The following is a 14,448-nucleotide window of genomic DNA, read 5'->3' on the forward strand; positions in this document are numbered from 1 at the left end:
TCGACAGCACAACCCCACCGGCTGCTGGGCAGTGACCAGGCACGGACACGGCTCGGGGGGGCACACAGACGGGCACCCCTGCCCCCTGGCACTCCTCTCTCACCAACTGAACCGCTCACATCACACTCCAGCACCTCAGCCTTAAAATTAAACTTCTGAACCACTCAACCCCCTCGCTGCACTTTTCCCGGCGCTCCCCGTGGCACGGACAAGTGCATGCCAAGAGGCTTCGGGTGGTTCTTTATTGTCAGGGACCGGCTGCGACAGCCCCGACGTGCCGCTACACCGGCGTCCCCTCGCCCTGCGCCTCCTGCTCCTTCGCAGCTTTTGCTTGCTGCTCTCTTCGCTGCTTCAGCCTCTCCTGCGCCTTCAGCTTCCGCACCTCCTGAAAAACCTGCAGGAGGAGGAGGAGGTGAGAGAAGGGGAGGGACGGCTGCCTGCTGCTGAGCACAGCTGCTCCACCACCTGCAGCACGGATCCCAGCTCCTGCAGCAGAGGCTCGGAGGCAGGGTGGGCACAAGAGCAACTCCTCCCCATGCGCTTCCTCCAGGGCTCCAGCCAGCCCGGTTTTAGGGTGCCCATCGGAGGTCTCCGTTACAGCCACCCAGTCTTTTGGTGATAACTTCACTGGACTGAAATTTAATATTTACAGACTGGAGGCACATCCAGCTTTTTGATTCTGCTCAGTTGCACCAAGATGTATTGCACACAGCTGTTACACCCATGTATTTAGAGCAACCGAGAGCAGACAGCGGGCACACCCACTTCCGTTCCAAAGCTGCCATCCAATTTAACTGTCTCCCATATTAGTCCCTACACCAGGCTTTGAAACAAAGCTGGTTTGAAACACACGTTTCTGAGCAAACTCATAGCACAACCCGAAGTTCTCAAGCACAGCACGTGTCACTGCCCACTACACAACTGTCTTTCGTAGAGCTCTTTGCCAAGCTTGTGCGTTTCTCCACAGACATTATCACTGTCTCCTCAAATTATGGATTAAAACGATCTATCAATCAGTCTTTTCTTAATTGCGCCCTTCCATAAAGCGACTTTTTTCCTGCTCCAGCTACACGGCACTCTCAGATCGCCCCATACCTTGATGCAGAAGGCCTTCTTCACCACCCAGCGCTTGGTGATTCTCCGGGTGTAGGGCGGGCGCGGGGTGTACTGGATGTTCAGCTGCTTGCAGGTGTTCTCGAAGGTGTCGTAGCGGACGCGGCGGAGATACGCCAGCAGCTTCTTCCGGCGGTCTATGTCCATCAGCATGCGGCGACGGTTATTTTTGTCCTGCAAAGGGCCGAATGTTCACTAGATTGCAGACAGATTATACTTCCATCCCAATAAATTACTTAGAGTAAAGCAGATTATGGCTGAAAGGAAACAATCAGGTTAAGGACAGTATCTTAGAACAATTTTTCTTGGCAGATACTGCAAGCACATTAGGTCACTACAAGGAGATCTGAGAAGACTTAATTTACTTTTCACTGAAATTGCTTTCTTCATCCTGTGTCTGCACCTTCCTCCCCAACCTTGGGGACTTGTTCTCAGCTCATACACAGTTCCAGGTGGTGGCAAAAGCTGCAGTGGCTTGGAGGCAAAGGCTGTAGGGAAGGTCTACTGGCTAAAACCTCTGCTTCCTCTGAAATGTGTTGTTCCAGAAATAACACGGAAGCATTTACCTTTGTTTTTCCAGAAATTAAATGTGAAAATAAAATGTGACTTGGCTCTATCTGACCATTTGGGCTGTTCTTTGGAAGAGAATATGCATAGCTCGAACCATGCCATCCAGGGCAATTCCCCATGGGACAAATTTCCCCATCCTATACGAGCCGTTTGTGTAAAAAACAGGCTTTATCCAATTTTAAAAGGTCTCTTCTGCCAAAACGTTTCGTACAACTTCTAGCTTCTTCTAAAAACTGAATTCTATTCTGTTTTACCCTTCAAGCTTTTATGATTAACAAATAATTATGCACTTTTTAAAAATGCAGTTAATTACTCCATTTCCCACCTTTTGCACTACATAAAGAGTCTTTAATGTATCTTGCTCCTAAACTCGTAGTTGCAATGTTTGGAATTTGGGCTCTCAACCCAGGTAGCTTCAGGCAGGGCAGTGGCCATTGTGACAGTAACACAGTCCCGGCCACTGAAATTTTCATAGGCAGAACAGAGAGAACGCAGCTGCGGAAGTGCGAACATTAATTACCTGGAAAACTAAGCCGTGAAGCCACATCTGCAGCAAGGATAAATTGAGCTCAGGTCTGCTCAAAGGTATCTATCTGCTCAGCCACCGCCACCAACCCAGCAACGAAAAAAGAACACACTCCAAATTTCTGTCAGTGAGAACGTAGCTGTGACTGAGCCAGCAGTTTCCCAGACTGGCTCCAGGGAACAGCTATAACTATTTTATAGACCTTCCTAGGAAAGCCACAACCCCTGGGATTACAATCCCTTTGTTCCAAGCTGAGGAAACCACCTGAACAGCTGCTGTCTCCGCCCTGCGGGCTCGGATTACTGACGGTTACCTTGGGATGCCTCTGGAGATGCTCCTCGTAGGTGCGTATCTTGGCAGTCAACATCGCGACTACAAAGGACAGACAGAAGCAGCCGTGTGAGAGCAGCAGCTTTCCAGAGTGAGACAGGACCACCTGCATTCCCTTCAACTTGCCAGCTGGGGACTGCTGTTCTCCCGGGCACCCGCCGTGCCACAGCGAACACACCGCACAGCCCTCTGAGTGCCCAGCAAACCACTAACTACAACCCACATAACCCGAGCCACAACTGCTACTGTTATGAAGCTGCTTAATTAGAGGTTAAAGTTTTAACAACAGCTCAGATGAATTTAGCTGTTAAATGTTTCTTGCACTCAATTATTGGTGACTTTACATTCATTTCACTGCACTTGGTTTACGCTTTGAAGGAACAGATACAAATGAAGAGGCTCTTTCTAAGGGCAGCAGCCAGCTCTCTGCGATTTCAGGGTTCAGAGAAAGGTGCTGGTGGCATCCCGAGACACTGAAGACCTTTATTAATGATGAAGGAGGGCATCATGGTCAGTGGCAGTGTGGCCTTCACCCCTGCGCTGTCCCTACACTATGCTTCAGCCAGAGCTCTCTGATGCAGAGGGAAATTTGGGTTCCATGGCTAAATCCAGTAGTTCATTCTGGTTCCGAACGCAGTGCAATGCTTCATGTCATACAAGCACTACGAGCAGAATAACGCACACGCTGCCTTTGGAGGGTGGGTATGAGTAGGAATTTGCAAAGCACCCCAGCAGGGATCTGCTGGAAAGTGCATGCACTGCCTCTGCAACCTCCCAAACCCTGAACAGACCCCCCAGGGCACGCTGCAGCCCACCTGCCTCTTGGGTGCTCTTCTGAAAGAGATTCTCTAACTGATCCAGGAAACTTGAAGTGCTGGGGTGGGAACAGCGGAATAAAAGCAGAGATGTATCATCTGCCAACAATATCCTTCTACTTTAACTTACCTTGCACCTCAAAGGAGCCATTGTCGTTGGGAGACCTCCTGACCTTCTCCACCAGCTGCTGTGTCTTTACTTTCATCTTCTCCTTCTGTGGATGACAGAAAAGAGCTTGTCACTTTCTCAGGAACACCAAAGGTCTGAGGCACACCAGCTCTCTTCCCAAATGCCCAGACAGAGGCTTTGTAATCAACAGCTTTATTCAGTGTCCATCACAGGACGTGTAAAAAGCGACGCAAAAAAAGGACCTGCTGCTTGTAGGACAGTGCTCAGAGCGAAGCAGCACAAAAAGATCTCAGCAGAACACAGAGTCACCATTGTTCAAACCAAAAGTCCAGACACACCTTCGATCCAAGATTACAGAGGAAGAGTGTGGAAGAGGCCCCGCTGCTTTCATCAACGGAAGCGAGAACTGAAGCTGGTCTCACACGGAAGTAGCTTTTACTTTTTGCATCTTTTTAAGCTTAGGTAAGCAGCAAGGAATGGTAAGATCTTTGTGCTGCCTTACAACTGGCAAGGTAATTGTGCTGTTTTATGGGCATGCAAGAAGTGAAAGTGATGTGAAGAACATCTGCTGCCTGGTGTACCATTTTCTAGAACACAGGCCAACCATCAGCAGTAACACAGCACAGCTCATCTGCCCTACGACTGCCTAATATTCTCTTCTCTCATTCAGTACGCGTGATTATCATAAAGACGACTGCACGAAAAATCTTAAGAGCATACATGACTTATCACTCTGATGTATCTAACAGCCCCAGATTTGCAGTGACCAAGCAACACTTACAGTAAGTGAAAGGCACGTAACAATACAGACAAGTCTTACACAAACGTGGTCACAAATCTCATTTTTTTTATGCAAGTAGAATGAAACTAACCTGGCTTGCCATTTCCAGTGACAACAGTCTTCTCACTACATCGTCAACACTGCAAGGAGATTGCAGATTAGTTTGTAAACTAGAAACAAAGTACATTGATCACCACAAGTGAGGTTAGGTTTTCAGAACACGTTGACTTTTCTCAACTTTAACTGACTCTACAACCTTACAGCAACCCTCCTCCCTGCCCAAACCTGTCAGCCATAAACTGTTTCTTGCATTCCGAAGAAAAATCATGGCTGAGATTACAGAAGCACTGAGTAGTTTTGCTGCTGTGGTACGCAGTTATTTCAAACAATGATGAAGTCTTATCAATTCCAAACACGTCACATGCAAACTGGGTGCTGAAGACTAACCCCTAAGTAAGTGCACAAGGACAAAATAATTAATTTCAAGACTGGCTCCTCCAAAGAGCTGTGCAAGTCTCAGTTATGCCACTGGGGGCTCTCCATGCACCACACATGAGCATTTCTGGAATCAAAGCACAGAAATGCTAAACAGCAGGTCCACATGTCAGAAGCAGCTACTCATTTTGAGCTATTCACTCTCTAGCATCTGAGTTCAGGACAGGCACAGATTATTTCTAGTATTTCAAGATTATTTCTTTTTTCTATGGACCACCAAGTCCACAGAAGACATGGGCAATCAACACTTGACCCTGCATTAACTAAACAAGCCCCTTACATAACCCTGATCGGCGACTGCTTTTGCAAATTTGACTTTCCAAACGACTTTGCAATTTTTATGCTAAATTGCATACCAGTGACCACAGAGCATTAATTAACTACTGAGCAGGTGACAGCTTCCACGTCTTGTGGTCGTGTGTGTGTACGATACAAATCTCTGAACAGTCATTCCCTCTCCCTGTACCATACCTATTGATTATCGGGACATTGGCATAATCTTTCTTGAGCATTGTTGGAGGGAGATCATCCAAATGGCTGGGGATGTCTACAAAGAGAAGATTAACGTCTGAGAAAGGGCAGTACAAAGTCGGAGCTCTGAACATGCTTGCAAATTACATCAGAGGAAACAAGCTGCAAAGAAAACAGACTGTATTCTCCAAACAAGAAGACGGAGCTTAAGAGATCAAGCTGAGACAGCAGGAATTGAGTGAATAAAATTGGTTCCAGCCTCTTGTCTTCAGCACTCTGGATTTACAACATGGTCTACAGTCCACCAAGATCACTGATCTTTTGCTACTGACAATTATTTCCCACACGTCCATGAGCTGCTGAATTTTCTGAGCAACTTTTGCAAGGAATTATTTCTAGAAGCACAGAACCACAAAAAGCTTTACAAAGGCACCTCATGAAGTTTCTGGTCCAATCTCCCCTTTACGGTGGGACTGTCATCATTTCTTTGTCTCGCAAAGCCTCAAAAACCTCTGAGGACAGATATTCCACAGCCCCTGTGTGAAGCGTGTTCCCACACTGCACTGTCTTCCCAGTGACTTCTTTTTCCTTTTGTGTCCAGCTGGAACATCTCCAAGCTGCTATTTGGGACCACAGCCCCTCATGACATCATTTGACACTACCAAGAAGAGCCTGGCTCCCTCACCCTTGTAAACACTCATCAAGAAGCTGCAGGATGGCAGAATCCTGCAACAGGGATTATATTTCCTCTCTCTTCTCATGATGACCTCTGCATCTTTAAAGTGAAAATCCCTAATTTCTCCAAATACCCTCTCTTCCTGTGGCGTTAGGGTACAACTCCGATAACATCGTCAGTAGAACGTTTTGCACGTGGACCCGTTCATCCTGACATACCTTTCCTCTTTCTTCTCACAGGTCTGGCGTAACATCTGGCTGTCTGAATGAAGGGACTGCAAGCTTGACAGAGGAAAATAAAAGATTTATCAAACTTGTGTGCACCTTTTTAGTTATGTACACATTAAACACTGCCCAGTCTGTACCAGAAAATCAGTCAAAGCACTTAGAGTCCAAGGTGATCAGTGGCCAGCCCAGGTCTTTTGTCCCGAAGTGGTGTGGAACAGTTCAGCGTGGTTCTCATGCAAGTGCCAAACCAAAGGTGAGGCTGTGCCACTTCAGGGTGATCTGAATCCAAATGGTGAGAACACAGCAGCAGGAAGAGACAGACACCGAGCAGAGAGTGCCAGGGCTCCCCAGCTAAACTGTGTTCATCTGAAGGGCGCAGGGCTCCGCACGCCACCCCGTGCGTGCCGTGCAGCAACGGCACCGGCAGAAGCCTCGCCGGAGCTCTGCCCGCCGCTTGGCCCGGCTCTCCGACTGATCACCGAGAGGCCTCCGGCCTCGGAGCCGCCTGAGCTTCTCCCGCGGGTCCCACCGCGCGCAGGGCAGGGCCAGCGGGCAGCCCCCGGCCCGGCTCCGTGTCTGCGGCACGCTCGGGGCCGGCTGGCCCTCGCCTCGCCCTGCCCGCTGCCCCCCGGGGCCTGGAGCGCCAGCCCGGCCCCACCTGCCCAGCAGCACCCCAGGTCCCCCAGCCGCCTGCTCCCTCTCGGGGCCATTTCAGGCTCCCTCCTTCCCCCCGCGGCCGCCCCCAACACCGCCCCTTCCCCCCGCTCTCGGCGCCGGCGCCGGCCCCGCCCGCCGCCTCCGCCTCCTCCTCCTCCTCCTCCTCCGGGCCCCGCTTCCCCTCCCGCCCTCCCTCCCTCCCAGCGGCCTCTCCAGTGCGGCCCAGCTCCCCCCGCGCGCCTCACCGGCTCGGTCGCCGCCGCGAGCGCTCCGCAGGACGGCGGCCCCGCCGCGGGGCCCCGCCAGGCAGCGGCCCAGCGCCGCCCGCAGCGCCAGCATGGCCCGGCCTCACGGCGCCGCCGCCGTGCCCAGGCGCGACGGCCGAGCGCCGAGCCAGGGCGAAGGAGCCGAGCGCCGAGCGCGTCGATGGGCGGGGCGCGAACCGGGCGCCGCCCGCCGCCACCCCGGGGCCCGCCGGGCGCTGCGGGCTCGTCCCGCCGCAGACGCGTCCCGGGCCGTTCTCAGCGTGTCCCTGTTTATTGCGGGAGGGGCGGGAGGGGACGCACAGAGCAGGCCCCCGGCGCTAGAACACCCGGCAGTCGTGGAGCTCCTCGGCGCCGCCGATGCGGAGGCCCTGCAGCAGCGGGAAGGTGGCGGGCGGCTCCTCGGGGCAGTGCCCGTCCCCGGGGCAGCCGTGAGCGGCGGGCTCGTGGAACCACGCGTTCTCGTAGCGCGGGGGACCGGGGAGCAGCGGCTGGCTGGGGCTGGGGCTGGGGCTGCAGCCGGAACCGGAGCTGGAACCGGAGCCGGAGCGCAGGCGGAGGCGCGGCGGGGCGCGGCGCTGCCCCTTGTACCCGTCGCCCACCACCCGCACGTACTGGACGGTTCCCCCGGTCCCGCTCCCGCGCGGCTCCGCCGCCGCCCCGCCGCGGCCCGGCGCCTCCTGCCGCACGTAGGGCCGGGCCGGGGCGGGCCAGGAGCCGGTGGGCTCGGCGGTGGGCTCCTTGCCCCCGGCGGGCGGCTGCTTCCCCGCCGCCCTTTCGAGCACTGTGACGGCGGAAATGGTGGCCAGGCCGGGCTCCCTCGTGCTGGGCACCTGCAGAGGCTCCTGGAGGAACGGCCGGTGGTCATGGCCCGTACGGGGTGTAGCCCCTCCTCTGCCCACCCTCCCAGCATCAGGAGCGGGAAGCTCCCTGTGCCCCCCGTCCCCATCCCGGCACGGCCTCACGCCCTGGGTGCCGTGCCCGAGCGGTGCCCGGGCAGTGCCCAAGGGAAGCAGTGTCCAGGTCTCACCTGCTGGAGCTCAGCCGGCACCCACGTGCCCAGGCTGCTGTTGGCGGGGTCGGGCACGCTGGGCCAGAACTGCTGCTTCACCCTGGCAGCCGCAGGAGAGGGCACTCAGCCAGGGGGCAGAAAGCGGTGGCCCTGGGGCTGGCCGAGCTCCCACTGAGCTCCCAGCGGGTCACCGCCACTCCCCAGAGCCACCCCGTCCCTCCGGCAGCCCCTGGGACGGGGACTCCCAGGGCAGCCCAGCCCAGTGCAGGGCCAGTCCAGCCTGCGGCGGCTCTTGGCACTCACCGCCCGTTCTTCTGGAAGCAGATGAGCAGAAGTATGAGCAGGACAAAGATCAGCCCCAGGGTCAGGAAGAGGAACTGGATTTCAATGTCATCTGGAAAGCGGACAGGGCACAGGGTCACAGGGGGAACCGCCATGGGGCACCTCTGGCTCCGCTGTGCTGTGAGACCAGGGCAGGACCCAGGGTCTGGAGGGTCCCCTCCCATCCCCACACCCTCCTGGGTGGCTGCACATCCTCACCTAGCACCATGGTCACCAGGGTCAGGCTGGTGCCGTTGGTGCTGCCGGCAGCCGTGGATGCCATGATGTGCACTTTGTACAGGGTCGACGGCTTCAGCTCCCGGATGACAAAGGAGCTGAGAGAGGAATTCACGGTGGCACCTGGGGAAACCCTGGGGCTGTTGGCACGGCGGGGGCTGCTCTGCGAGTGCCCCTCACCTGCATGGCCCCTTGGGGCTCTGCTGGCGAGGGGCCCTCTACAGGACCCACACACCCCCCGACCCTCTCTGACGAGGGCATGGAGTCTGCTGATGTCCCCACCCAATGCGTTGAGGTGGGAGGGAGGGGAGGGCAGGGCAGGTGGTGACACAGGCAGGACTCACTGGCCACTTCTGCAGTGCTGTTGGCCCAGAAGATGGTGTAGCTGGTGATAAAGCCATTCTGCATCTCAACCGGCACCGGGTCCCAGCACAGCTTCGCGTCGGACTTGCTGATGCTCTTCAGGTGGAGCTTCGGGGCGTAGGACGGTGCTGAAACGGAGCAGGACAAGCGACGGGGCGCTGTGCGGAACTGCTGCCTCGGGGTGGGGGACCGGCAGGGGGAGGCGCTGAGTGGTGAGCCCCACTCCCGAGGTTTGGGCGTCAGGCCCTGCACCCCACTGTGGGGCTCGGTCCAGCTGAGAGCATCCAGAAAGGCTGCTCTCCTTTTTGAAAGGCAAAGGCACAGTGGTCTGGGGCACGTCCCGTGGGGCCCTGCCAGCGGCTGCTGCGAGCACACGTACCCTTCTGCTTGGAGTAGGCTGCCGTGTGGACAGGCACCCCTACGGCGTCCTTGTAGAGGGGGTACACCGAGATGTTGTACCGCTGGAAAGGCTCGATGCCATCTGCAACGGAGAGCAGAGGAGGGGCCAGGGATTTGGGGCTCTGGCTGCCCTGCGCCTGCCCCATAGCGCCAGCCCACCTGCCCTTTGCTGTACCCCGGGAGTGGATCCAGCAGCCCCCTGGTGCACCCCCCCAAGCTGACCAGGAGGGCAGGGACCCCCCGGCAGCCGCCGGCTTACCCCGGATGAGGGCCGTGGTGGCGGCCCCATCACGCTCCATGTGCCAGCAGGTGCTGCAATGGCTGGGTGCCAAGGGCACCCGCTGCCACTCCAGGACGTACGCAGCTGGCAGTGCCGGCGGTGCCTCCCAGTGCACCCAGAGGCTGTGCTCGCCCTCAGGCACTGCCCGGAGCCCAGCCAGGGGCGGACCTGCATGGGAACAACCAGCAGGGATGATGGGAGAGGGGAGCACCCCTGCCACATTGCCCCCGTGCCCCCTGCCCAGGTGCCTGCCCTGCTCCTCGCCCTGGCTCTGCGCCCCGTGGGCAGACTGCTCGGGAGCCCCCTGCTCGCGCACGCCGGGAGGTGAATCCCCTGTGCAGGGCGAGGGAGCAGCTCCCAGTTTGAGAGCTTGTAGAGGTACCAGGGCGGGGGGGCAGAGCCCCAGGGTGGGGTGCACGGAGGTTTCAGACCATGGGAGGTTTGCACTGCCCTCACCTTTCTTCTCCAGGAGGATGACCTCGGTCGCTGCTGACTCGCCGGCGGCATTGTAGGCAGAGAGGTAGACCCTCCTGGTCCCCGCCGGTGCGGAGAAGTTGCACTGGGTGTGGGTGGTGTTGCAGACGGTGAGGGGGTCCCTGCCCCTTCTCCTGGGGCTCAGGGCGACGCAGTACCCCAGCACTCGCCCATTCGCCTCCTGCCGCCGTGGGGCCTGGGTGCAGGCAGGGTGTGCGGGGGTGCTCAGTCCCCAGGGCGATGCCGCTGCAGCCCCCGTGCCCCCACTGCCCACCCGTGCTCACCTTCCAGCGCAGCTGCACCTCCAGCCACCCGCCCGCCGCCAGCCGAGTGCTCCACCACGCGTCCAGCTTCCCCGCGGGGGCTGCAACAGGAGAAGGGCGGGTGGGCAGCTGTGAGGGGCGAGCGTGGCTGTGCCACCGTGGCCGTGCCGCCTGACCGGGCAGAGGGGATCCCCTGGGCGACTCTGCTCCCACCTTTCTCGTGAGTGGTGTAGTTCCTGCCCGGGCTCCACTCACTCCAGTATCCCCGTGCTGAGCTCCGCCGGCACCGCATCTGGAAGTGGTACCGCGTGCCGAAGAGGAAGCCACAGCGCTGCGTGGTGCCGGCCTGGCCGACGATGCCAGTAACCTGGTGGCAGCCGGAGTGAGAGCTGTGCCAGCTCCTGCCTTGAGCAGGGTCCGGCCCTGGTGCAGGTGCTGCGCAGGGCGTGCCAGGGGACACCTTGCTATCTCCCTCCCATGTGGGCACCCCAGCGCTCCCATTGCAGGAAAGCTGGCCAAGCTGGGAGCGAGGGGAGGGTCCCGGCTCCTGCTCTTTCCCTCCTGATCCCGCTGCCCCAACACCACTCACCAGTGCCCAGGTGGGGTCCTCGGGCGCCCGGTAGCGCAGCTCGCACTGCAGCTCCATGTGCGCGTTGCTGCGGGCCACCTCCCAGGCCAGGCTGATGCAGTCGGTCTGGAAGGGGATGGACTGGATGCTCTGCAGGGCCGGGGGGTCCAGCTTGGCTGGAGGAAGAGCCGAGGAGAGAGCTGGAGAGGTGTGCGGGGCCACAGCCTCGACGGGGCTGTGTTTAACACTGTGAGCCACGGCTGGGTGCTGGCCTGCCCGGACCCCGCGATGAGGATGGGGAGAAACTGCTCGGAAGTATTTGGGCACACAGCTCGTGGCAGGGCCAGGATCCAGCGCGTGTCCCTGGCCGGGAGCACAGCACCAGCACCGCTCGGCAGCCCGGGCTCCCAGCGAGGTTAATGCTTGCACGGGAGAAACAGATCCCGTGGGATTGGAGTCCGGTACACGTCCAGGAGAGCCCCACGTTTGGGTCTGCCAGGGGGTGAGAGCCCAGCACGGGCATGGGAGGGCTCAGCTGGTTCATGGCAGCCCTCCCCTTGGTGCAGAGCAGGGAGGACGAGTCGCACTGTCTGGGAAGGTTCCTTTTATAAATAGTTTATAGGAGCTGGATATATTATTAATAGACCTCCTGAATAAATGGGTAATCAATTGCTGGAGAGAGTTGTAGAGTGCGGCAGGTCAACCGCTGGCTCATAACCCGCCGGCACACGCTGCTCAGTCTGTAACGTGGCTTTGGCGTCTATTCATCCCGGCAAGCCATTTATCGTGGGAACTTGCCCATAAAATACGAGCTAAAAGCCCGACGTGCGTTAATGGCACTCTGATACCCCTCTGTCACCGCTGATGACCTTCCCCGGCCCCTGACCTCTGTGCCAGGCAGGCGGCTCTGGCCATCACTCACCCACATCCATGGGGTCGATGCAGAGGTGCTCCGACTCGGCCGTGCCCAGCGCGTTGGTGGCAGACACCCAGATCTCCATCTGCCGGTAGAGCTGGAGCAGCCGGCGTGGCACCGTGCAGTGGCTGTGGCCGCCTTGCGGCGTGCAGCCTGTCGCTGCCTGGGCCCTGCTCCTGCGGCAGCGAGAGGGGTGGGCTCGCGGGGAGCCTTCAGCGGAGGACAAGGCTTGCCACGTGGTCTCGCAGAGGGCAAGGGTCAGGAGAGGTGGCCAGGGGCTGGATACTGGGGATCGTGGCACCCCCCGAGGCTCACCTGCCACACTTCAGCACGATGCTGGTGGGGAGGTGGCTGTCGGCTCCGTGCTCCCACTGGCACGTCAGCCCGTAGTCGCTGAGGTTCAGGATGCAGCTGAGGTTGAAGGGCTTCACAGGTGGGTCTGGGAGAGAGCGGCCGGGGAAGAGCCTGAGCAAAGTGCCCGTCCTGGCTGCAGAGCAGTGCCCACCCCACTGCCGTGGAAGAGCCTGAGCGAAGTGCCCGTCCTGGCTGCAGAGCAGTGCCCACCCCACTGCCGTGCCACCACTCCCCAATCCTGCCCTGCCCCGCAGCCTGCCTGCTGGGCACCGCTGCGCTGGAACATGGCCGAGCACAGCCCTGAAACAGCCTCCATCAGCCATTGGCCCCGGCTGCTGCTCCCACCCCGACGGCTTTGCCCGGCTCACCCAGGGCAGACGTGTGTCTCGGGGTGGAGACACGTGAACCCCGGTGCCAGGTTGCACCTCTGTCAAGTGCACGTGGGCACACACAGGTGACCAATGGCAGCAGCAGACTTACAGCCCGCCCTGATCTCGGCCATGCCGACGCGCTGCTTGGTCCCATTCCACTCCACCCAGCACCACAGCTTGGCCCGCGTGCGGTTGAATTGGGGCAAGGTGAGGTTGGACACCTCTGTGCCCCCTGGTCCCTGGTGCTGACTCCCAGCCATGGGCTCATTGTCCAGCATCCAGGTGATCCGGACCTTCCCCTGCTCCAAGCCACGGCAGAGCTCACTCCGGATGGTGCAGGATGCTGTGACGGCCGAGCCCAGGGGCACAACGGGTGAGCCCACGGCCACCAAGGCACAGCCCAGGGTCCCTGCAGGCAGGAAAAATGTGTCACAGCCAGGGCACGGACGTGACGAAGCCATCTCAGCTCCTCGGTGCCCAGGCAGGACAGGGGGACCCACGCCTCTTCCCTTAGATGGGCCCCCCAGCTGCTGGAGAGGAAGAGCCGGGTGTTGGGCAAGCCGGCGGGCACATGCCAGGCCCCATCCTGCCAGCACCCACCGTGCTGCTGGCACTCCTGCCTGCCTGCAGCAGCCCCTGTGGGGATGGCGTGGGGGGGGCGTGGGGCACACAGCTGCCGAACAGGACGGGTCCCACTCACCACCCAGACGGAGGAGCAGGAGCAGGGGGAGCCGCAGCAGGAAGGGTGTCCTGGCACCGCGCCTGGCCATGTTCTCCTCCGTGGCTTTGGCATCACCTGGAACGGAAAGAGCCACTTGTCCTGGTGGGTCGGGAAGGGGCTGGGCACGAGGTGGGCTGGAGGAGCCGCGTCGCTGCCATCATCGACACTTCCTGGAGCAAAATGTCCTTTTGCCGTCGGAGGCAGCCTCTCCGCCGCAGCCCTTGTGCAGCGCTGACACCTCCGCCCCCGGCCCCGCGCCGCTCCGCTGCAGGCGCTGGCATGGAGGAGCGTGGCGGTGAGATGCTGGCAGGGCCCCTCCAGCACAGCCCGCCATGGGCTCTCAGCCCCACGCACCGCCCCGCGCCTGGCCATGGGCACCGGCTGGTTTTATCTCGGGTCTCCTCAGCCTGTGCCGGGCAGAGATTTGTGGTTTTGCGGACGGTGAGTGCCGGGGCTGGGGTTGGCAGAGGTGATAAGCCAAAAGAGGGAAACGAATGGCCGATGGCAGCGCAGTGGGGCTGGCCGGAGCTGCGGGGTCCTGCCCGCGCCCCCTCCCCTGTGCTGGCCCTCCACCTGCACCCTACTGCTGCTGCGAATGGCCCCGGGGGGGGTGGCTGCCCCTGCCCCTGCCCCTGCCCAGCCACTGGCTCAGACTCTGCCCCAGCCTGGTCTCGACTGTGTCCTTGGCAGTGCCAGCCACTTGTCCCATGAGGGGCTGCCCACACCGTGCCCACCTCCAGGTGCCCACAGCTGCTCTCCCCTACAAGCTGACATCCAGAGGGAGACGAGGGACTCGACTGTGGGAAATGAGGGAGCAGCCACCCCCGAGCACCCAGCCGGCACCTGGGGCTGTCCCAGGCAGGGGACAGGGCAGAGCAACTCGTGCAGCAGCCGCGGGCAAGGTGCTCAGCCAGACCCAAGCACCCTGTGCCCATCCTGCCTGGCCTCCATCCCTGCCTGGCCTCCATCCCTACCTCGCTCCGTGCCTGGCGCGTCTGGCCGCTGCTCACCGCCTGCTCACTGTGCTCAGCCCGTTTGCCAACATGCTGCTCTCACCGTTAGTTCCTCAAAACCAGTGCCGTTAATTGCTGCGACTCTCTGAAGAAGGTGGTTGC

At 59.3% G+C, this 14,448-nt stretch overlaps 2 protein-coding genes across 3 annotated transcripts; both read right to left on the reverse strand.

Annotated features, from left to right (window-relative positions):
* Positions 1–233: 233 nt before the first annotated feature.
* MRPS15 (mitochondrial ribosomal protein S15) lies at positions 234–7,130 on the reverse strand. Its single transcript, XM_086626206.1, has 8 exons — positions 7,037–7,130; positions 6,126–6,188; positions 5,232–5,307; positions 4,357–4,405; positions 3,485–3,569; positions 2,523–2,581; positions 1,096–1,287; positions 234–394 (listed from the first exon to the last, which is right to left on the reverse strand). The coding sequence occupies exons 1-8, from the start codon at positions 7,128–7,130 to the stop codon at positions 281–283; spliced, it is 732 nt and encodes a 243-aa protein (XP_086482332.1). The 3' UTR covers positions 234–280.
* Positions 7,131–7,374: 244 nt separating this feature from the next.
* CSF3R (colony stimulating factor 3 receptor) lies at positions 7,375–14,329 on the reverse strand. Of its 2 annotated transcripts, XM_086626116.1 has the most exons (16): positions 14,308–14,329; positions 13,313–13,408; positions 12,722–13,021; positions 12,203–12,326; positions 11,894–12,063; positions 10,993–11,147; positions 10,617–10,770; positions 10,425–10,504; positions 10,123–10,336; positions 9,646–9,834; positions 9,367–9,468; positions 8,969–9,115; positions 8,607–8,747; positions 8,370–8,460; positions 8,085–8,166; positions 7,375–7,899 (listed from the first exon to the last, which is right to left on the reverse strand). In XM_086626116.1, the coding sequence occupies exons 2-16, from the start codon at positions 13,380–13,382 to the stop codon at positions 7,375–7,377; spliced, it is 2,544 nt and encodes an 847-aa protein (XP_086482242.1). In that variant the 5' UTR covers positions 13,383–13,408; positions 14,308–14,329. The 2 variants fall into 2 exon arrangements, with proteins under 2 accessions (XP_086482242.1, XP_086482241.1); XM_086626115.1 differs by lacking the exon at positions 14,308–14,329 and having other exon boundaries at positions 7,375–7,915; positions 8,068–8,166; positions 13,313–13,398.
* Positions 14,330–14,448: the final 119 nt, after the last annotated feature.

The sequence above is a fragment of the Tauraco erythrolophus genome, chromosome 24, assembly GCF_009769465.1.
Source record: "Tauraco erythrolophus isolate bTauEry1 chromosome 24, bTauEry1.pri, whole genome shotgun sequence".
Classification (NCBI taxonomy): Eukaryota; Metazoa; Chordata; class Aves; order Musophagiformes; family Musophagidae; genus Tauraco; species Tauraco erythrolophus.

Excerpts from the sequence above, each read along its gene's own strand:
- MRPS15 (XM_086626206.1), bottom strand. The coding sequence starts at position 7,130 with ATGCTGGCGCTGCGGGCGGCGCTGGGCCGCTGCCTGGCGGGGCCCCGC. Across the intron at positions 1,288-2,522 it reads ATCTCCAGAGGCATCCCAAG|GACAAAAATAACCGTCGCCG; the intron begins GTAACCGTCAGT and ends GGCCCTTTGCAG. Across the intron at positions 395-1,095 it reads AGAAGGCCTTCTGCATCAAG|GTTTTTCAGGAGGTGCGGAA; the intron begins GTATGGGGCGAT and ends CTCCTCCTGCAG.
- CSF3R (XM_086626115.1), bottom strand. The coding sequence starts at position 13,382 with ATGGCCAGGCGCGGTGCCAGGACACCCTTCCTGCTGCGGCTCCCCCTG. Across the intron at positions 9,835-10,122 it reads CATCCTCCTGGAGAAGAAAG|GTCCGCCCCTGGCTGGGCTC; the intron begins GTGAGGGCAGTG and ends GTTCCCATGCAG. Across the intron at positions 8,461-8,606 it reads CCTGGTGACCATGGTGCTAG|ATGACATTGAAATCCAGTTC; the intron begins GTGAGGATGTGC and ends TCCGCTTTCCAG.